General features: G+C 44.3%; 1 protein-coding gene across 2 annotated transcripts in view; it reads left to right on the top strand.

Moving 5' to 3' along the window:
- The window catches only part of LOC144755743 (dehydrogenase/reductase SDR family member 1-like), a 183,262-nt gene that overhangs the window by 44,781 nt on the left and 115,870 nt on the right, over positions 1–22,611 (top strand). For both annotated transcript variants that reach the window (XM_078644949.1, XM_078644948.1), the window contains exons 2-3: positions 12,393–12,544; positions 12,622–12,765. In XM_078644949.1, coding sequence (XP_078501075.1) covers positions 12,395–12,544; positions 12,622–12,765 — 294 coding nt within the window. In that variant the 5' untranslated portion in view covers positions 12,393–12,394. The remainder of the gene's footprint in view (positions 1–12,392; positions 12,545–12,621; positions 12,766–22,611) is intronic.

The following is a 22,611-nucleotide window of genomic DNA, read 5'->3' as shown; positions in this document are numbered from 1 at the left end:
TATTATCAGGGGACCTGCCAGGCCATCACCAATAAAAAAAATACATTGGCTGAAGGCACAAATGTATTGGAGTTTTAAAAAACTCGTATTACCGTACTAGGCCCTGCCCTGAAAGGAATTACTTTGTTTGCGGATGTGCTCCTTGTGAAAGAGGAGTATACAGTCACTCACAGTGAAGTTAGCTAGTGACTGCAGTGGCCGACCTACTGCCCCTTGCTTTATGATGTAAGAGGCAGAAGGGCATGTGAATGACACAACAGATAATGCATAAAAGAGTGCTGGCTGAAAGCCCCTATAAGCAAGTGTATCAGATGCATGATTTTAGTAAAATCAAAAGGCCACATCTACACCAGGCATACATCGGTTTTGGGAGCCTTACAGAACAAGCATTGTTATAGGCAATAGGTCTCGCCGTTGGGACCTTATAAGTGTTTAGCCATGCAACAGTTGATGTTGTTGCACCAAGAATAGTGTCCTGCATAACTAACCACTTATAAGGTCCCAAAAGCGAGACCTATTGGCTATGCCAATGCCTTTTCTCCCTTTCAGAGCGCTTGTTTCTGTTGAACCGAGTGGACGCAGCCATCCGAAGCCATGCATTAAAGGCCCCTTCCAATGGGACTCTTCACGCTTAAGCACCTCATAGCACTTCAAAGTAGATAGCAAACGGCATGCAGGCACTACATGAAACACCAAATACCACTGCTCCGAGGCGGTTGAAGAGCGAGTGCGAATTGCAGAACAGGAATACCTGAGCGTCTACTAAGGTGTGTGAAGATAGTATTCTGTGGGATGGAAGAAAGAACAGACTAAAATTAGTGATGACGTAGTTCAATGTCACGATCTCATGCCTGTACTTCTATACCTCTTTGCTCAGAATTTTAGACTGGTGCCAAATAAAAAAATTGCTTGAAACTGCATAAAAAAACAAATAAAACATTTTTAAAAAAAGACACACGAGGGATTCCCCAGCATGATACCTTAATGTAGATCAAGTTACCAAAAGGACTTAATACGTTTCCGTAAGCCTACCGAGCCACAATAAAAATGTGAGCTTTAACCTCGAGATACTGCAAGTGCGGCCTCTGTGGCTATTTCCACGCGCGAGTCATTAGCCATTGCCTCGTGACGTCCACGCCCAACGGAAGCTGCAGGCAGTGCAAGCCCCTCCTTGCTGGAGGTGAAAGGCCAGCATGCAGGGAGCCCGAGCGGCTTCCTTGAAGATAAATAAGGCAGTACTGTGCACGCTTGGGCGCCATGGGGCCACCGAGAGCCATCTCCATCAGGGACATCTTAAGGATTTTGGGGGCCCTGGGCCAAACATATTTTGGGGGCCCCTGTTCAGAACAATCTTTGAATTTATGATCTACTTTGAGTCCCTGTTTCCCACACAGTTTCCGCTTCCTCAGCTGCTTTATTGATCCAGTTTGCATCATAGGCATTAGTCTATATATCACCGATGCAAACGGAAGCGTGCAGCGGGGCACTGCTGGCGCGCTAAAGGCAAGCCCGGAGGCGTCCGGCGCCAGCCATGCTGCCCCTCCGGTGAGTTTCATCCACTATATTACAATATGGAAAAACTGCCTAGCCTTAGGCGGCTTCCATTATGTCAGTGTACAGCGGCTGATCCGAGCTTGGAGGTAGACCTTCGATGCAATAAGTACAACTGGTCTCTCCCCCAACCCAGGAATCTCGCACCCAAGATCCTCCCACGCAACAATAAGTGTAAAAACAATAAGAAAACAGAGGACTTAAAGGCCACCCTTTAAATTGTCGCTCTATGCAAAAGTATGAACCACACATTTATGGCCTACTTTTAGACGAACAACCTGATTTTTTATTTCTCACTGAGACCTGGCTGTCTGAAGCCTCCAACCCTACTATCACCTCAGCCATCCCTACAGGTATAAAATCCTTAGGAGGGACTGAGCGAGTGGGAAGGGGGGTGGTGTCGCCATAATTTACAGTAAAAAACTAGACTGCTCTCCCATCCCGATGGAAAACATCGAGGGTGCAGAGTCCTTAGGCTTCCTCTGTACCTTAACCCCCAACATAGCATTGCTGTTTTTCTGATTTACAGACCGCCCAATGCAATTGAACATTTTATTACTATGCTTAATACACCCACCACCTCCCTGGCCTTAAAATACAACAACTGCCTTATTCTGGGAGATTTCAATATACATATAGACAATGGAAAAGACCCTCAAACAATTTCCTAGTTGGAGATGCTGCAGACCTGCAACATGTTTCCATCTATTTCTTCGGCCACCCATGAGAAGGGCCATACCCTAGACCAAATCTTTCACAACTTTGACATATTAGTAAGCCTACCTCTTCCCATTATCTGATCTGATCACCTCCTTTTAAAATTCATCATTTCCAACTCTGCTACAGCCCCTCTGGCTAACTCAGGGCAGAGGTTCCCTAATTACAGGACATTCCATAAAATATCTATCCTGATGTTAGTAGACGCCCTCGGTCGTTCCTCACCAGAGTTGTCTGGCTGCTCCAACTCAAGTGCCCTCTCAATAGATTCATGGCTCCGAACCAACTTTGATGCAGCGCTACCGGTTGTTTCCCGCTCCTCAAAGAGTTTGGCCCCACCAGCTCCATGGTTTAATGATTGCCTCAGATCTAGCAAAAGAAATTGTAGAAAATTGGAACGGAAATTGCGTAAATCCTATCTACCTGAGGACAGGAAGGTGTCTAAAGTCAACTTAAAAGCTCATTACATTCTTGTGAGGGCAACCAAGAAAAACTTCTTTCAAACCAAGAGAGAAAATGCCCAAAATAAGAGTAAGGAAATATTTAGTATAGTTAAATCCTTTACCACCCCGAAAGCCAGGAAGAATGGTCTAAGCAAATAGCTCAATTCTTCCACGAAAAGATCTCTGTGATCCAACAAGCCTTCACTAACATCTCAGAGGAAGAACTGACCTTCTACCTTGGTTCTAATAACATATTTCACCTCTTGGATCCTGCATCTTTACTAGCTTTCCCTGAGTTTCAGCTTAAAGAGTCACTGACCCTTCTCCAAAGCATTAAGTCTGGCTCTCCTACCGACGCATGTCCAGCAAATATCCTGAACGTATTAGCTCCCACCATAAACCCCATGGTAAACCAGCTCTTTAATGCTTCCCTCTCCTCAGGTAACATACCGAAATTATGGAAAAATGCTAAGATTCTTCCACTGATAAAAGTCTAACGCCAAAACGACAGACCCTGCCAACTACAGGGCAATCTCCCTTCTTCCGGCCCTCTCCAAAGTATTGGAGAAGCATGTAAACAAGGCCCTCCAAAAACACATTGAAGATGGGAAGCTCCTTCATGAGTCCCAATCCAGTTTTAGTGCTAACTGCAGTACGGAGTCCGCTCTGCTGGAAGTGACTGAATTTCTCAGGGGTAAGCTGGACCAGGGAGGCAAGTCTGTTCTGATACTGCTCGATCTGTCAGCGGCCTTCGATATGACACATGAGAGGCTCCTGGAGAGACTTGCTAACATCGGCCTGGGGGAGACCATCTTAACATGAATGTCATCCTTCTTGGCAAATAGATCTCCCGACATCTGGCTACCCTCTTTCTTATCCCCGGTTCCGGCAATGAATGTAGGTGTCCCTCAGGGCTCCATTCTAAGTCCTACCCTTTTTAATAGATATCTATCCCCCCTTGAATTTCTGGTAGAGAAAGAGGGTGCCAACATTGTTTCCTATGCTGATGACACTCAGCTGATTTTTACATGTGAAAAAGGAACCAACTTTGACGGGCAATGATTAGGTCTTGCCTCACAAAGGTTTTTAACAGGCTTAAGATCAATCAGCTGAAGTGCAATCCTGACAAAACTGAAGTTGTTTTTTTTGGTAATCCAGAAACGCCTGACTGGAGCTCTGGTGGCCAAAAGATCTGCCTCCCCCACCGCGGAAAAGGAGAAAGTAAAAAACTTAGGAATAGTCATAGACAAGACACTCTCCATATGCTTTCAAATCCAAAATCTAACTGGCGCTTGCTTTGCCATACTCCGGATGCTAAAAAAATTCCTGCCACTGTTTCCACTTGAGAGCAGAGCGATTGTGGTACAGGCGCTGGTGAAATCAAAGCTTGATTATGTCAATAGCTTGTACCTCGGTCTTCCCAAATCCCTTATTCAGCGCCTACAAGTGGTACAAAACGCAGCCGCCAGGGCCATCCCGAGACCTAAACCCAGATCTAGTATGCCCCCTATTCTTAAGTCTCTAAACTGGCTCCCCATAAAAGAACGGATCGACTTCAAAGCGATGACCATCATCTTTAAAGCTTTACCCGGCTTAGGACCTGGCTACCTAAATAAGCAGGTTAATTGCTACAAAACATCTAGACCCCTAAGATCTTCCAATGCCAACCTGGCCATCGTGCCTAAAATATGCTGTGTCCGCACTGGAGGCAGATCCCTCGGGTTTCTAAGACGCAAAATTGTGGGACAGCCTCCCTGAGTCTCTGAGACTAACCACAGACCTACTCTTTTTCAGGAAGAACTTAAAAACCTGTCTTTTTAATAACTGATGGGTCTTTTACGCGCGTTTTCCTCCCGCTGTTGGGCGCCAGGACACTCTAGTCAGAGTAGCTGCGCGCTTTATTAAATACACTATTTCATTTCATTAGGTCCCTAACAGGGCAAAAGGAACACTCGTTCAAATTCTAAGGGCCTTATTTATGAGGCCTTGCTTCACTTTTATGTCGCCGGTGCGTCACTTTTAGTGACGCACCGGCAGCGTACAAAATGTGCCATTTTGCGCTCTATTTTATAAAGTGACGCATCTAGGCAGATGCGTCACTTTGTAAACCCCTGCACCACATTATACCTGCGCCTGGTATAATGTATGCAGGGTGGGTGTTCCCAGCAAAAAGCCTCGTAGAAGTGGCACATTGAAATCTATGAGAACTCATTGCGCCACTTCTAGAACGCCATTGCATCAATATCTTACACCTGCCTCAGAGCAGGTGTATGACTGATGCAGGCAAGCCCCAAATGAAATGACACATTGCTGGAGTTGCGTCTATTTTCAGATAAACACCAGCAATGCACCACTTTTGCGCGACAGATATGTCAGAAATACTGACGTATCTGTAGCTCCTTGAGACATGATGTGTCACACAGTAAATATGATGCATCCAACATGTCGCAAGGAGGGCGCACTAAGAAGTGACGCATTCCTGTTTTCGCACAGCGATGCATCCCTTCTCATAAATAAGGCCCTAAATGTGTTTACATCTAATATTCTTGGATAGTTATGTGTGTTTTCAATATTAGAACACAGCAGCAGCTAACCAATATTACTGCAAATAATCTTTGTGACTCCCTCCCATGTCTTATGTTAGGCCTTGTTTTGATCTAAAAGAAACGTTTTTTATGTATATTGCATGAAACGAACACAACATTTCTCTGCAAAATGGCTGTACTAGACTCTCACACATCAGATACATAACAAAATAAATTAAAGGTAAACAGTATCTGTTAAAGCAATATTCAAGGTCATTAGGGCAAAACTCTGGAGAATGGAGCTGACTCTGTCATGGGGCCCCCTCAAAGGCTGGGGCCCTGGGCCAGAGCCCACTTTGCCCCTGTGTTAAAACGTCTCTGATCTCCATGCGCCTCATCATTCACAGCAGAGGGACTGCAACTCACTGGAAGGATTAAAAAGAAATGTCCCGCTCACAAGAGCTCGCAATTTAGTCTCAAGTTGTTCTGTGCCTGGTGCGAGTTGCACACTGATAACGTTATAGCTCCTCTTATTGGTCTATATTTAAAATAGAACTACAAAACTACCGGAATCAGGTTGCCCCCCTCAAAAAAACGTGCCGTAGTAAACTTATTTACACCTGGTACAAAACATTTTCTGGAGAGCATTATTTGGGGCCAGGATTATTACATTGCAATGCTAACCGTTACCAGGTAAGTTATTTGAAAACGACACTATGATGGTGGTATGGGGTGGCACTTCGCTAACTACCCATGACCTTTTCCTCATTAATTTTGACTTCATAATATAAGAACGAAGGCCTCCTGGAATTTTAGTTAAGGCGCCATTTTATTCCCCGATTACTCAACGGATGGAAAGTAGCCGCTAATGTCCCACCCCAGAGCTCACAGGTTGTCCTTGTGTTGACTGGGATGTCAGGCAGTGCTTTAAAGCCCTTTGGTGCCTGAGGGATTGTGAGCCATAGGTGTCAGTGAGATTACCCTCCTCTCACGTGCCTGACAGCACTCCCTGGCCATCCATGAGGAGGGCCTGTTGCCGCCCTGCATGGGGGAGGGAGGTGGGGCTATAGCCTCTCCTTATAGTCAGCAAAGCCTGCCATGTCAAAGGTGGGGCTGAGGGGGTCATTCACTGCAGACACTTTTACAGGCTCAGGGAATGGTCACGGAGCGGGGACTGGGAGCGGGTACAACAGACATTCCCTCCAGTTAACAAGCATTGCATAGCCAATAGGTCTCGCCTTTGGGACATTCTAAATGTAAAACCATGCAACAGTTGATGTTGTTGCACCAAGGATATTGTGCTGCATAACTAAACACTTATAAGGTCCCAAAGGTGAGACCTGTTGGCTATGCCAATGCTTGTTGGAATTATATTAACCCCTTCGGTGCTGATGACAAAGCCAGCTCGTCATCAGCGTTACCTGTGCTGCGCGGATGACGAGCTGGCTTTGTCATAAACAAGCCATTTTTTTTTTCAGCGCACAGCGGGAAAACGCGGTAGCGCGGTAGGGGTTAAGGAAACTTTAGGTCATATACTTTGCTGCTGTCCAACCTTTTCAAATGAACGTCAGAAAGTTTTATCACCATCCTTTCTTTGCTTAAAAATACGAACTTGTAATGGTGCAGTTGATGCTTGTTTTAAGAGTTTTGATGGAACTGCAGTAAGTAGTTTTGTCAAATTCATAAATATAGCATCAAAGTACTTAGAAAATGTCACGAGTAGAATCAGAGGACGAATTTACACAAATGGGGCCAATCTCTTGTTATGCAGTTTTTTCATGTAGTTTATATTTGGCTGCGAATGTGAGACTGATAACTAAAGTTTAAATTGTAACTATTGATTTTATATCTCAAATTGGTTTTAATTAACTATTATAAAACTATTATTTCTTCATTCAAGATTGTGATGTCACACTCCATCTCTGTTTGTGCTATTGTTGTCCTGAAACTGTGTAATATACCCTTCTTTATTTTTTATTTTAAAAGTTTTATATAGCGCTAGCTTGACCCGTAAGTATCAGAGCGCTTTACATACACACAGTAAACAGCAGAAGGACAATACCTTACATAGTAGGCCGGCAGTAGGGAAGCAAACCACAGAAAAAAATACAGCATGGGAGATAAATATGCAGTGCAGCGGAGGGGGAGAGAGCAATAAAAGAAAAGGCGAGAGTGACATAGTCCAGTCCGGTCACCCACTATCCTTGAATGTCCAGAGAGAGAGGATACAACTCGGATAAAGAAGACTAGGTTAGTTGACGTTGGTCATGAAAGTATTTGTTTTGGAGATGGAGTTTCAGGTCTCTTTTGAAACAGGAGAAGGAGGGGTTGCATCCGAGGACTCCAGGTAGAGCGTTTCATATCCTGGGAGCGTTGCCAGAAAACGATCGGTATTGGGTGGTTTTCTTTTTCAATTTCGGAGGAATAAGGAGGAGTGAGTTGGAGCTTCTCAGCGTTCTGGATTGACCTGCTCATAACAGTTTGTTGTTTAGGTAGTTGGGGTCAGGAGAGTGAAGGGTTTTGTGTGTGATGCAGGCCAATTTATAGATACTTCTCCCTTCCATGGGAAGCCAATTAAGGCAGTTGAGAGCTGGAGTGATGTGTTCAAATCTTTTATCTCCAGATACGAGTCAAGCGGACATGTTCAGCACTGCTCTTAGAGGGGCTAGGTGAGCTTTTGGAGTCCCTGTAAGGATAGCGTTCCCGTAGTCGATTGTAGAGAGAACTAGGGATTGGACTACTGTCTTGAGGCCATTGTGGGGTAGAAAATGTTTTAGTTTCTTGAGGTGTTTTAGAGAGAAGAGAGCACTTTTTTCAGAGTTTTTGATGTGGGCCTCCATTGATAAGTTCTTGTCATGGGTGATGCCTGGAGAGTTTACTGAGTCGGATAGGGTAAGGGGGCAGTTTAGGGCAACCAGATTCTTGAGCCACTCTTGGATTGGACGATGGTTACTTTTTGGTGAGAAAAGGATTAGTTCTGTTTTGTCTGGGTTGAGCTTTAAGTGGTTAACGAAGAACCAAGTTTGGATCTCGGTTAGGGTGGTATTGAGGAGTTGGATGTCGCTGGGAGACTTGATCCTGAAATAGATTTGGGTGTCGTCCGCGTAAAGGTGGTAATTCACTCTGGCTTTTTTCAATATGATTGTGAGGGGCTCCATAAAGAGATTGAAAAGGGACTGGGAGGAGAGGATCACGCCTTGCGGACTCCACGCTCTCCTTTTTCACAACACCTGCCCAACCTTATATGGTGGACTTTGTTACAATGAGCTGGCCTAGAATGGTCTAGCTATAAATCACAAAAATCACACATATCACATAAATCAAACTCAGAAATACATTTTTCACCTGTCATATCACTGACCCACGCTGAAAATCCTATGCAGACCAAAGTAAGATGTTTATACTGTTCGTTCATCCCATTCTATCAGATAGTTCTTATAAACAAATTCCCTGTGTGTACACTTCAAAGTGTGATCACCAAACTGAACCATTTTTCTGTGAAAAGGATTCACACTAATCATTAGTACACCACTACTTTTCTAGTGGGCTTCATTTTTACTGCCTGCTAACATCAGGTGTTGAGGATTTACAACACCACAAGCACTGCAGGAAATGCCACCTTACCTTTATATAGAAAAACAAAACAAATGGCAGATTCCTTTCAGAGTAAGTATTGCCTGTCAGCTGATCTTGGAATGTTTCTACTAAAAGAACCAAAACTGCCTTGTATTTAGTTACTCCCTATCTGGAGTGGCACCGTGGTCAAAAACATCAAGGGCTGGATGTGACTCTGAACAGTTGCCAGGGGTTTGGTTGGACTAAGGCCGTCATTCCTGCCATAATCCTTTGTTTTTTTAATGCTACACACTAATGGTGCTAGGTATCCTCTGACTTAGGTTCTAAGATCCAAACTGTTCCTTGCTGGTGTATCCCTATGAGACTAACATTGGTGTCTGGTTCTTTTTGAGAGTGCGCGTTATCTGTGAGTTCGGGCTGTACTCTTTCTATAAAGCAAGCCTGGAATTGATTTACATTGGTTGCTCCCTGTCTGGAGTGGTGCTGTGGGCAAAAACAACAGAGTTGAATGTGGCCTGAATGATTGCTGGTGGCTGACTCTTTCGCAAGCCTTCCGTCCTATAGTTTTTATCCTTTTGCTTTGCAAGAGCTCCTGTAAGCTATAATACAAACTATGTAATGAAACTTTGGGGAACAAAAATACACCTAATACATGTTCCTTTGAGTCACAGAAGGAATTACAGCTGTGTTTAATTTCTTCATGGTCAGAGTGAATGAAGATAGGGGCTTCTTTAACATCACTATTAAATTATATGCTTTAATCAATATCTGTGGATTTTATACCAATGCCATTCTTTGTAAACCACCGATGACAAATCCCAATTCTACATTCTCGGGCGGACTCCCATATAAAAGTTAAAGCCAATAAGTCTGTGTTGATGTGTTACGGTATGCAAACATATGCATTCACAAATGAGCACAGCCTATTTGTGCCATATCACTGTGCAACCTGCTGCATGAGCACGGTCAAATGAGGCAGGTTGTTGACGATAGGGACTGAAAGTATGTGCATGTGTTCATGCCTTTATCTACAGACATTAGCACATTAGAGCCAGACCTATTGACTTTGCCAATTCTTCCTTATTTTGTTCAGTGAGGGGCTCCATGTGCAAAAGATGGGCTTACTAGCAATCTAGATCGTGGTATCATCGGACATAGGGCCTCATTACGATAGTTGTTGGACGAGTGTCTGACTCCATCGCCTCTGGAAGGTGTCTGACTGACTATATGTTGGCAGTCCCACCTGCCTGATTACAGTGTGTGCAGGCGGTCCGAAAACTGTTCTTTTCCGTTGCAGCTTGTGCTCCCGCCCTAGAAAAGGGCCGCAGCACAAGCCGCAGTGGAAAAGGGCAGTTCCTAAACACCCATGCACCGTGTGCCAGGCACCATGGATGTTTGGGGGAGCACCACATGTGCCTACCTGGGCCCATAGCGGAAGCCCACGGCGGCCCTCCTACAGGCCCCCAAAGTCTCATTCTGTTTGCCTTTACATTGCAGTTGTAAAAAGGATATCGTAATCCCTACAGCGGTACCTCTGCAGGCACTTCCCCCAATTGTAGGGATTGTGCTCTGACTGACGCTCCAACGAGCTCCTTGAGCCAGTCGGAGTCGTTGGTCGGTCCTTCTGCTCGCAGCGCTCAGACGGACTTCAGCATTATGTGGCGGTCGGACCACAGCCTTCGATGTCGTGCGGTCCTCCACCGATGTCGAGCGGACCGACCCTAATGCCTGTGGGTGGCGATCCGCTCAACATTATAATCTGGCCCAGTATGTTATTTCCCAAAGGTGCAAGGTGTGAGGTACAGTAAAGCAGCGTTTAGGATGCCAAGCATCTGGTATTTTCTAACTAAATGAAAGCTAATAAATAGGTATTACCGCCATCTAATTGTGGCCCCCAACATACTCTCAAGTGTTTCTGCCCCTCACCCTGGTGCATCTATCCTCGGTATGTTTTGGTACTTATACATGGGGAACCTAGCCAAGGAGTAAGTGAGTCCTGTATGTTAGTCAGGTAAGAGGTGATTCATAACGGTGTACATGAAGTGGGGTTTTTAGACATTTTTTGCACATTTCATATATTTACAATTTATCCAGAATCATATAACTTTGCAATAATGTTGACTGGAAACTTCCCTTTCCACATTGCATATTGCAGATATTTTACCGTTTTGTTAAGGATTGTAGGAAGAAAGGAAGGCGGTGGTGGGTCACTTGTAAACTCAGTGTAAACCATACGGTATCTTTACACGAAATAAATGCAAGATAAGGTTAAGCCAACGGGTGATAAATCGAGGAATAGAACCCTTATCTCTAGGTTTCAGAGTCAGGAACTTATCCACTGGACCTCATCTACTCCACAACAGGTTGACGCATGCCACTACACCTCATGTCTATGCCCACAACTTTCCTCTAGATCTTTAATGTTAATTGTATTTATAGACCGCTGGTTCACCTGAAGGTATCATGGCACTGAGCCCCAGGCATATATTGTTCTACTTTCAGGGAAACCATACATGTGCGATTGAGCTAAAAGCTTTCTTAAAAAGCCAGGGTTTCAAATTCATGCCTAAAAGTTTCCATTGCCGTAAAGGGGAGAATGTGCAATGGAAGGGAATTCCAGGCCACAGGAGCAAGCACTGAGAACCTCCGTCCTCCCATCCTTATTTCACGAAATCTGGGAACCTCTAACAGGTCTTTATTTAACCCCTCTTCATCTTGTGTCTCTCTCATGGGCTCCTATCTTATAGATCCCAAAAGTGCCGACTCAGACAGGAGACTTGATTTTTGAAGCCAGAAACTGATTTATGTTATCAGTCTTCTGCCGGAAATTGCCTTTGCTTCAATGAAAGTCTATGGGTGAATAGCCAGACCCCCGATTTATATCTCAAAATCTCCCTTTCTCATTTCAAAATTTTGGAATGTGTGCTGTCTAGTTAATTGGTGCCACCCATCCGCCATGAGTCTCACTCCCTAAGCTGCCCTTCTACCCTCAATTTGCATCTCTGTCACAATGTATGGGTCCATCACTTCCAAATTACCTGCTGCTGGATCTTTGCTGCGGAGTGTAGTATTGTGGAGAGCAGCTGGTCAGCAATTTTTCCTCTCACTCCCCTTTGTCTGTTTGCATACCATCTCCCCCTTGATTACGAATTAATTTGTGTCTCTGCAATATATGTGTTTGGCCCTGACCAAACGCACAGTTCTTCCATTCTCAATTTCACACTTCACCTGTCTTTATCTCTCAAATTATCTCCAGATCTACTGGTACTTGTGTTTCGCCCAGTTCCTTGCCTTGGATATTTCTGTTCTTCCACAACTTTGTCCCCAGCTTCTCTACGTCTTTTCTTCCCTCCTCCACTGGGTCCTTCTATATGCCTGCAGCGCCACATCCACATTTCCACTCTTGCCCTTTAATCTGCCAGTCCCCCTCCCAATGTTGGTCTTTGACCATAAATTACCCCAGGGTTTTCTTGATCCTTTCCACCCTTCATATTGCCCAGCTTCTATTATGGTATGACTTTTCCAAACTCCTTGTGTATCAGCCTCTTCCACAATTTTGACAATTCTGCTTATTCCCTAGAAATGACCGGGGTGCTGTCTGGATATGTCTCTGTTGTCACTGGAGCCTCCCGGGGCATCGGAAAAGGCATTGCCCTCCAGTTATCTGAAGCTGGGAGCACAGTTTACATCACTGGCCGGAATAAGGAGACTTTGGAGCAAGCAGCCCAAGAGGTAAGAACTTGCTGTGCTTACCACTCCCTTTGCTCATAGTAGGAACAGCGCTTAAAACTTTTTTGTCCATCCTTCAGGTGGAATCTCGAGGTGGAAAATGCATACCTGTGGTCTGCGACTCATCAGAAGACGACAACATCAAAGCGCTTTTTGAGAAAGTCCGACGAGAGCAAAAGGGGCGTCTGGATATCCTGGTAAACAATGCCTACTCTGGAGTCAAGGTAATAATTCTAGATATCTCCTTTCAGAATTGCTGAAAAAACCCTCTGTTCGAGGCATTTGCGCTGTAGATCACATGCTTTGCATAGTCCTGCCATCTAGTGTTGGGTCTGGATGTTTGTAAGTTGTTTTTTTTCCGAAGAAGTCTTTCCAGTCACAATGTAGGTGACTCCTCCTTTCGGTGATAGTGCGCTCCATTGTTAGCTTGCTTTTTTCCGCAATTGGGTTCGGACATGAATTGCTGCGCTCCGTTTTACACCGTTTCTCAGATTCCCCTCGGTGCGTAATCCACGTACCCTCTGCGGTATTGTTTTCAGTCACGTAATTCCATCCTTCCCATATCGTATTTACTACAAAAACCCTCTTTTGATTGGGTAGCTCGTGTAAGGCCATTGGGGCTACCTGCGTTGATCCGCCTTGCAGTCGATGAAACGGACTCCATTCAAATTCTGTCCTCTGTGCCACGCGAAGTTCCTGCGCACTGACTCACTCAAAGTGTGCAAATTGTGCTTGTCTCTGGAGCACAAAAACAGGACTGCGACGCGTGTAAGTCTTTCAGATCGAAAAAGACGCTTTGCAACTGCCGGGCTCGACGTCACAACACACCGGTTCCATTCCGGTCTCTAGTTCAGAGAAGATTCCGAACAAGAGACCGGCGATGCCACGGGAGCCGAGGAAGAATAGGACCCTATCTCCATCTCTGAGTCCGGCTCCGATGTGGACGAGGACATCCCGCAAGGGCAGCGCATCATAAGTACAGATCCTCCCTTGCCCCAAAGCTCAACTCAGCCTAAGAAAAAGGTTTCGATGCCACCCCTGCATTCGGGTCACAGTCGACACAAGAACATATTTCAGATGCCCCGCCTTCCGGCTCGGCACCGAAACTCACCCCAAAGCCTTCAGGCTCCGTATTGATCCGTCTAATTTCAAGCACTGAGGTGAAACCTTCGGGGTCGTAGTCGAAATCCTGCTCAGCCCCACCTCCTTCATCGCTGAAAACATCTTCGGATCCGAAATTCGCGGCATCCAAAACACCAGCACCCTGGCGAGGTTAGATTTTACCAGACTGGGAGACTTGTACCCGGATGGCCACATCTTCTCACCCTTGGAAGATGCACGTTTTAATGCAGTTGACTTTTTGGACAAATTTGTATTAAGCCGCCTCCACTCTGCACTGCGCTCCACTTTCCCGGCATTCTCACTGGAGCCTTCTTCGTTCCCTGCCTGAACGATACTGATAGAAAAAGAAGATGGTACACACCTGATATCGAAACTTTACAGGGCATGCGCAGCACTGAAATCTGTACAGGACAGCAAGACTTGCAGAGCATGGGAACAGGACCTGGGTATTACATCACTGATGAGTAGTGGGCCTACTGCTGCTCGGTCACGCAAGACATTTCTCTTAACAGAAGGCACAAACTCCTACATTTCAAATGTTTACGCCGCACTTATTTTACCCTGGCACTGGCACATAAAATAGATCCATCTAAGCCACACACTTGTCGCAAATGTTTTGCTCTGCTTGCGGACTTCGCACATCTCACTTGGACATGCCCGAATCTACACGACTATGGGTTGTAAGTACATCACACGCTTGGGCAAATATTGAACATCCCATTGACTCCGATTCCCGAGGTTGCCCTGTTAGATTACACTGTAAATGTACCCTCAAAAATCCGTATGTTTGCTGCATTAGGCCTTTTATTAGCTAAGCGGGAGGTGGCACTGCACTGGGGGCGGAAAACCGCCGACTGACCAGGGTTGGTTGCGGAGTATCACCTATTGCAATGTACACAGTGAGCTCTATGCATGTATGATGCCCAGCACGTCATGCCCCAAAGATATCTGGGGACACTACAAGTCGTATGTTGAGACCCTTAGACAAGCAACTGAGAACCAGCTAGAGCAGGGGATTGTCCCGGCTGGAGTGGGATCAACCCCTTACACCGTTCAGCTTGATTGATTTCTGTACACGCACAATGTAAAGTATACAACACTGAATAGTGGGTTCATTGTGTGAAAGGAAGAAAAGTAACTGTTAGAGGTGTACTGCATTTCTGTTGGCTATTGTGAAGGAGGTTGGTTCATGGACCCTATTGTTATTAGCAGCTGTTAATGCCATTAGTCGTCCTATTTGATGCCACTTCGAACATATCAACATGTTATTAATGACGTGAATTCTATAAGATGAGACAGCCTGTGATTGTGGACTGCTGCAAGTACATTATGGTATGTTTTTGTATTGATGGAAATGCTAAATAAAGTTAAAAAAAATCTTGCTATCTGGTTCCTCAAATCATAAAGTTTGGTTATCTAATTCTCCCACCAGACTGTATGAACATCATTAGAGAGACCAGAAGGCCTACTACAAGAGCCTGTTATGCAGCTAAATGGAAATGTTTTGTTATCTATTGCAATGATGACACCATCAATCATTTTGATGCTTCAATTCAAAATATCATTTGTTATCTGATACACTTGTAGCAGTCGGGGCTAGGTTACAGTTCTATCCGACTACATCTCGCTGCAATATTTGCATATCTACAAAATAGGCAACACTTATCTCTCTTTAGAGTGCCAGTAATCAAAGCTTTTATGGAAGGACTTAAAAGAGTTATCCCATCAAGACTTCCACCTGCCCCAGTGTGGAATCTTAACATAGTCCTCACAGAGGAGAGTGGGTGTACTATAGGCACTATCCATAGAAGAACCTTTTTTCCAACTTCACAGAGACAAACTGGTTCTTTTTACTAACCCCAAGCTTCTACCTAAGGTAGTTTCTACCTTTCACAGCAATCAATCGGTTGAGTTACCTGTATTCTTTCCTCAACCAGATTCAGTGGTAGAAGGAGCCCTACACACCTTAGATGTTCGAAGAGGCTTTTATATTACATAGAAAGAATAAAGTGATTTTGTAAAACGAAACAACTTTTTGTTGCTTTTGTCCCACCTCACAAGGGCAATCTCATATCAAAGTCAGGTATTGCCAGATGAATTGTTGAATGCATTTAAACATGTTATGCAAAAGCAAAGAGCACTTTAATAATACCCCCTAGAGCGCATTCCACTCGCAAAATAGGGACTACTATGGCTTTCTTAGGAAACATCCCCATTGTTGACATTTTTAAGGCTGCAACATGGTCTACACCACACACATTCACCAAGCACTAGTGTGTAGATGTGTTAGCTAGACAACAAGCTAATGTGGGCCAGGCAGTACTTAGAACACTCGTTCAGGCAACAGCTACAGGTTAGCCACCGCTTTGAAAGGATACAGCTTTATAGTCTATGCAAAGCATGTGATCTACAGCTCACAGGACTCGAACGGATATTGTTACTTAGCCAGTAAGCATCTGTTCTTGGCATGTAGAGCTGTAGATTCCGGGTACCTATACCTGTTGCAGTTCTCTCTTACTCTATATATATATATATATATATATATATATATATATATATATATATATATATATATACACATGGACATCTCTATTCTCTACTTACTAACTCCATTCTCACCTTCTGCGGGAAAACAATCTAACAATGGTGTTGATGCCCATGCGCACTATCACTGAAAAGAGGAGTCACCTACCTCTTTACTGGAAAGACTTCTTCGAAGAAAAAAAACAACTTGCACACATCTGCCCAACGCTAGATGGCAAGAGTATGCAAAGCATTTGAATCTACAGCTCTACATGCCAAGAACAGATGCTTACTGGGTAAGTAACATTATCCTTCTCCCTCTTTTTCTATTTTAAAGGTTTATTGTTCTTTTGTTCACCCACTCCTCAAACTGTAGGCAGAAGCAGATAACCACAAGTTTCAGGCTGCTGCCGGACTCCACAAGTTTGTGAACAGAGTAATTTGAGGTATGATAGGGCAGATAGACTTTGTAGTGGGGTTACACATTTCGTTTTTAATATATATGCTGGCAAAACCATTTTTTAGGAATATCATTTGATTTGATTTGTAAAGGACACAAATGACTTGCAAATCATTCCTTGTTTCTACTACAGGAGTTTGTTTGCCCGTTTGGTTGCAGTGTCAATTCCCAGCTGGTTCACTGAGCCTTTTTTGTTCATAGGAACATTAAAATGGGTACCATGACTTGGTAGTATCTGTTATCCAGTGGCAAGATTTCCCAATGAATCAATGTGCTTGACACATGCACAGTCATGTTATGTTCTTGTTAGATACAAAACTTTGTAGGTACCATGAATGTTTTTATTAGTCCAGTCCAGTGTTTGTAGGAGCCCTGAGTGTTATGCAAACATTGCATATTTACATATTTTGGCTACAACTTTGGACTGGGCACCTCCCCCTCCACATTGCATATTGCAGATCTTTTACTGTTTTGGTAAGGATTGTAGGAAGGAGGGCACTTGCAAAGGTCAACGTAAACTAAACGGTATCTTTACAAAAAATAAATGCAAGATATGGTTGAGCCAAAGGATGAGAAAACATGTATACACCTGTTAAGTAAACAGATACATTTTAAATCTTTTATGAAAAGGGTAATGATCAGAAATAGACTGCAGAGTTGCAAGAAGGTTCCAAGATTTTGCAGCAATCTATACCTCCAAAGGTGGCTGTACTGATCTGTGGGACCATGGCCAAGTTTTTTGAGAAGGAATGAAGGGTTCTGTTCAGGATATTTTTCTTGACATGGTTCTTGGGAGCAGAAATCCCTGTAAATATTTTGAAACAGGCATAGTGAGTTGAATCAGATTCTCCGGGTTACCAGTAGCAAGTGTAATTTTCAGCTAGCCTCTGTAATATAATCAAACATGTATAATCCATAGACTAGCCTCACAGCAGTATTCTGAATAAGTTGCGATTGATTCATTAGTTTAGCAGGCATCAGCATAGTCAAATGCTTGAAATGATTGCAGCAGCTACTACTATGGGGTTGTGTGTAGGTGAGATGATCTTCAAGCTCATCTTCTGTAATCTAAATTCATAAGAACAAGAAGATACCACTAAGTTGATCTTAGCCTCAAATGATAGTTCTTTAGTTGACCAGTGATTAGTTGTCCAAGGCAATCCAGAACCACGTTTCAGAAGGTCACGCTTCTCTGAGTTCACTTTGAGCTTCTTAAGGCTCATCCAATGCTGGATGGCAGAGGCACACATAAAAGTTGTTTTTGAATTTCATCCACAGGGTTGTTGAAGGGGAAAAACAGCTGTCCGGTCTATGTACAACAAGCACTCCAAGTCAAACTATTGAATCAGAAAAGTTAAAGACGTATATACATATTAAACCAAATAGGACCCCATGAGTAACCTCTGTTTTCTTGTAAACATCTGTACTTCTTAACCAAAAGCTATCACACACGCTGTACACACAGCTTACAGGAAGAAGAAAGCTGGAGGCCTATTTTGATGGGAACGGTAATATGACTTCGTATACTGTAGGTATTTCAAATAAGATAGGGGACTTAATTCATCTGTGCATCTGGCTGAACTAAAGTCATATATCGGTATCATAATCACACTGATTTGTCATTCCAGGCACTCATATCTTCTCTAAGGCACTAGTAAATTTAGCGGAAACTTATTTATTTTGCAGTTTGATATAGCAGTAACCAGACAGAGAAAGGTATCATAACACTTTAAATCGATGATTTATTGAACAATAGTAATAAATCGATGATTTATTGAACAATAGTAATATCATCGAGTCCAAAGGCAAAATAAATGTGCAGCAACCAGTAGAACATGACTCAAAAGCTCAAAATTACAAATAGTCAAACAATGAAGAACATCATATAAAAGGAAACATTTTAGCATTCCTGAGGGAGCACCAGGAGTAAGACTTCACAGGTTACTTATTAATAGACAAGCGATTCATGAGGTGGGAGAGGATCTTAGAAAAGAAACGTTATCAGGTGTCTTTCGAAGGCCTCATGCAAAGGGTTGGACCTGATCGCATGTTGGATGGCATTCCATATTTTGGCAGCATTCCCAGAGAAATGTTGCTTCAGAGTTCAAATATTTTTGAAGGTAGGGGTTTCCACTCACAGAAAGTCAGTACTTCAGAGGGAGGCTCAGTTACAAGGGCCCTGGGAACAAGAAAGTCCAGTTGGTTTGTCGGTTCCTAGGCTGAGGCGCTCGGGTGCAGGGTGGTAAAGTGGGCTGGGATCTGTGTGTCCTAGCACCTTGCGGCTGTCGTTCTCGCCGGTTGAGGGTGCAAAATCAGGACGGCTGGGCTATTCTGGAAGTGGCTCTCTGCAGTACTGACGTCCTTCAATGGCAGCGTTTTCTCAGAGTTGTTGAAGTCTTGACTGGACTCTCGCGGTATTGACTTGCTCCAAAGCGTTGGTACCCCAGGTATTGGTCCTCTGCAGGTCTGGTTAGTCCTGGCGCTCTCTCATTTGGTGGGGGGATAGATCTGACCTTCAGTAGCACAGGTACCTCCTCCTGGTAGTGGCGTTGGGCTGGCTGGGGAGCGGCAACTTGTTGAACCAAACTTTGCTTTTCGGTGGCTGCGGACTGCAGGGGAGTAGTTCCTCTACTCCAAGTGAGATGTGCTAGCAATTTGCAAAGGGTTGGCAGTCTCCCGAGGTTTTTGGAAGCCGGTCAGCGTCAGTATGAGTCACTAGTCATGACTGTCTGCAGGATGAGTCGCTAGTCATGATTGTCGAGACTTGGAGCTGGCAAGCAGGGTTTGGCGTCATACGTCCACGGCAGTCTTTAGTTCTCTCCTTTTCTCATGGCTCTCGGTGTCCTCTTCTTGATCCATTGAATCTAAGTTCCTCGTGTCAAGGGTGCCACCTAAAAATTCTATTTTGGAGTGTTATGGGGAGTGAAGGATGTACGTTGTTACAACGCATGCTTTTACCACGCATGCTTTTACAACGCAGGTTTTTCAACGCAATTCGTTACAACGACTTGCGTTGGGGGTGCTGGATAGTGAATAGTTTAATTTACTATTCCAACTCCAGTCCCCGTGGATAGTAGGGAAGGTGTTGGATAGTAAATTAAACTATTACCTATCCTAGAGCTCCCCATAGCGCAATTCGATGTAATGACTTGCGTTGAAAAATCTGCGTTGTAAAGGCACTGCGTGGTAAAAGTTGCGTCGTAAAGGATGTTTTCCGGAGTGAAAGGTAGTAGAGAAATGGGCTATTGCCTTTAGGGTGTCTACGCCTTCGATTTGACCACTTCCCTTGGGAATGGCATTACCCTGACCCAGAGAGCCTAATTCCACGAAAACTAAGATGGTGGAATTCCAAAAGTCGGGTCCACATCAGGTAGCCCACCTTACAGGTGGTATCTGCTTGAGAGGAAGACGCGCTTCCTGACTAGCTAATTTTCCAGGCTGTCCTGGTGCCAAATGGGCGGCATTTCCCCTGTCTGAGGAAGCCTTTAATCTCATATCAAAGGTGGCAGAGGACCTTTAAGCCTCCTGCCTTGATATGCTGATCACTTAGCCATCCTACTTGAAGGAGGTGACAACCCCACTGGCCAGAACACGCATTGTTTCTGCCGTCAGAGAGTGTGTGCTTTCACCTGCAGGGGATCAGAAACCTGTCTGTGGTGGAAGGCTGTTCTACTGCAGTCAGCCAGCACACTAGTAGTCGATAGGTTGTCAGAGGGTACCTCTAAGGTGCCCTCTGGGTGTATGTATAAATAAATCTATCACTGGAATCAGTGTGGGTTTATTAATACGACATGGATGAGACCAAACATCTCTAGTTTCAGTGAAGCCTTCATGAAGCTGGGGAACTCGTAAATACAAGTGCACATGTACTCAAAATGGCTTTCCTGTCTTCTAGTGCTATCTAAGAATAGACTTAGACATCACAGGGGCATATCTACAGATGCAGATATGTCCACAAATGTAGTATAGTGTACTCTGCCATAGGGCTGTAAGGCCTGCTGTAGGGGTGACTTACCTAGACTGAATGCAGTGTCTACAGGCATGGCTCATAGGAAGTGTGCCATGTTGTGTCATCACTTTTCTCTGCACCATGTCACTCAGCCTGCAATGGCAATTTGCATGGTAGTGCTGAGGGGTCATTTAGGGTGGCACAATAAATGCTGCAGCCCTTAGGGACTCTCTTTAGCCTCCATTCCTTAAGTACCAGGGGTACCATTTGAATGAATGAATGAAAAGACATTTCTAAAGCACAAGGCTACCCTATGGCATCCCAGTGCTAACAGCGGTGCAGCTTCAGCTCCGGACTGTTTTTAGGGAAACAGATACGTTTTTAATTGTTTACGAAAAGTCAGGTAATTTGGCTCGAGGCAGATTCGAAGGGAAAGGAGGTTCCACAGCTTAGCGATACTGTACGAGAAGCGACCCCCTCCACTTCGATGTTTTCTTATTTTTGGGACTACCGCCAATCGTTTATTATCTGCCCTCAAGGACCTATTAGAGCGATAGGGTTGAATGATGGAACTGATAATTGGCGGGCCCTTGCCTGGGAGTGCTTTATGTGTAATACAGAGAGCCTTAAACTGGATTCTCTCCTGGATAGGAAGCGAGTGGAGCGAGGCGAGCGCAGGCTTAGCTGACAGGCGTTTGGGGGTATTTGTAAGCAGACGTGCTACACAGTTTTGCACGATCAGAAATTTTTTGGGTGGGAAGCTGCTAAAGGCATTTACTAGGAACTTACAGGGGGTGCTAAAGGTATTGCTAATTGGTTGAACAATTGTACAGTTTTAGGGAAAGAGATATGGCACTGGGGACCCGGATAGTAGGAACCCAGTGCACTTCTGTTGAAATTGGATCAGATACCAAGCAAAAAGTGGGGGTGACCAAGTCAAAAAGGCACCCTTTCCTATAGACTGTACCTTTGATTCCCAACTGATCTTCTAGGATTCTTATAAGGTATGAGTGATTGATTGTGTCAAGTGTTGATAAGGGGTCCAAGAAAATGAGAAGACTGGATTTTCTGTTGTCCTAAATGTATAGGGCGTCCTCCACAATTCATAGTATTTTAGTCTCAGTACTGCAGTCTGATCTAAAGAGTGACTGTTGGTCATTAAGGGGATTGTTTTCCTTTATGTATTTATTAAGCTATTTTGCCATGATGGAATGGGATGTTGGATGTCAGGCAGAAGTTGTTGGGGATGGTGGAATTAGCATATGATATTTTAAGCAAGAGGGTGACTTGGCCCCTTTTGATGTTCACCGGCACTACTCCATGGTTGAGGGGGGAGTTTATTACTTGGGTGATATGGGGAATGGGAGATTAAGCTATTTTCTGACCGAGGTGCCAGGGATGGGATCTGTGAAGTCATCGTCAAGAGTGTTTCTCAGTTCAGGTTCAGTTAGTAGTTCAAAGGAGGACCATTCCTGTGGGGATTTGCAGGATAGTGTGACCTGTAGAAGAATGTGAATGTACTTTGGGATAGATAGCTGGGTTTTGTTTACCTTGTCCATGAAGAAATTGGAGTGTTATTATTGCAGCTTTCTTTGTTAGTTGGGAGTTTGGAAGAAGTCCGATGACTGGTGAACTTCTTGACAATGTTGAAGAGCTTCCTGGGTTTATTTTTGTCCATACTGATTTCTACTTTGAAAAACTGCACTTTTGCCTCAATAACGTTGGCTTTGTATTCTTTGCACTTGTGTCAAAGGTTTTCCAGCGTTTCCATTCATGACAGGTAGTTTTGTGATCTGAATGTGAGGATGAAAGCTTTGAAAATGTATTTGAGCTTAGTAGGGATTGGTGACGCTATTGAAGTCCCTGACCCGGTCCCAGGCTTCTGCAATGTTTGCATGTGGACATAGTTGTGCAGAGCAGGGAGAAAGGTACAAGACAGTAGTCTGACCAGTTTACTGGCATTGGTGGGGGCTGGAAGGGAGCTTAGCCTTCAGTGAAGTAATTTTTACAAATCAC

Source organism: Lissotriton helveticus, chromosome 5_1 (genome assembly GCF_964261635.1).
Source record: "Lissotriton helveticus chromosome 5_1, aLisHel1.1, whole genome shotgun sequence".
NCBI classification, from domain to species: Eukaryota; Metazoa; Chordata; class Amphibia; order Caudata; family Salamandridae; genus Lissotriton; species Lissotriton helveticus.
This window is presented reverse-complemented; position numbering and strand designations above follow the sequence as displayed.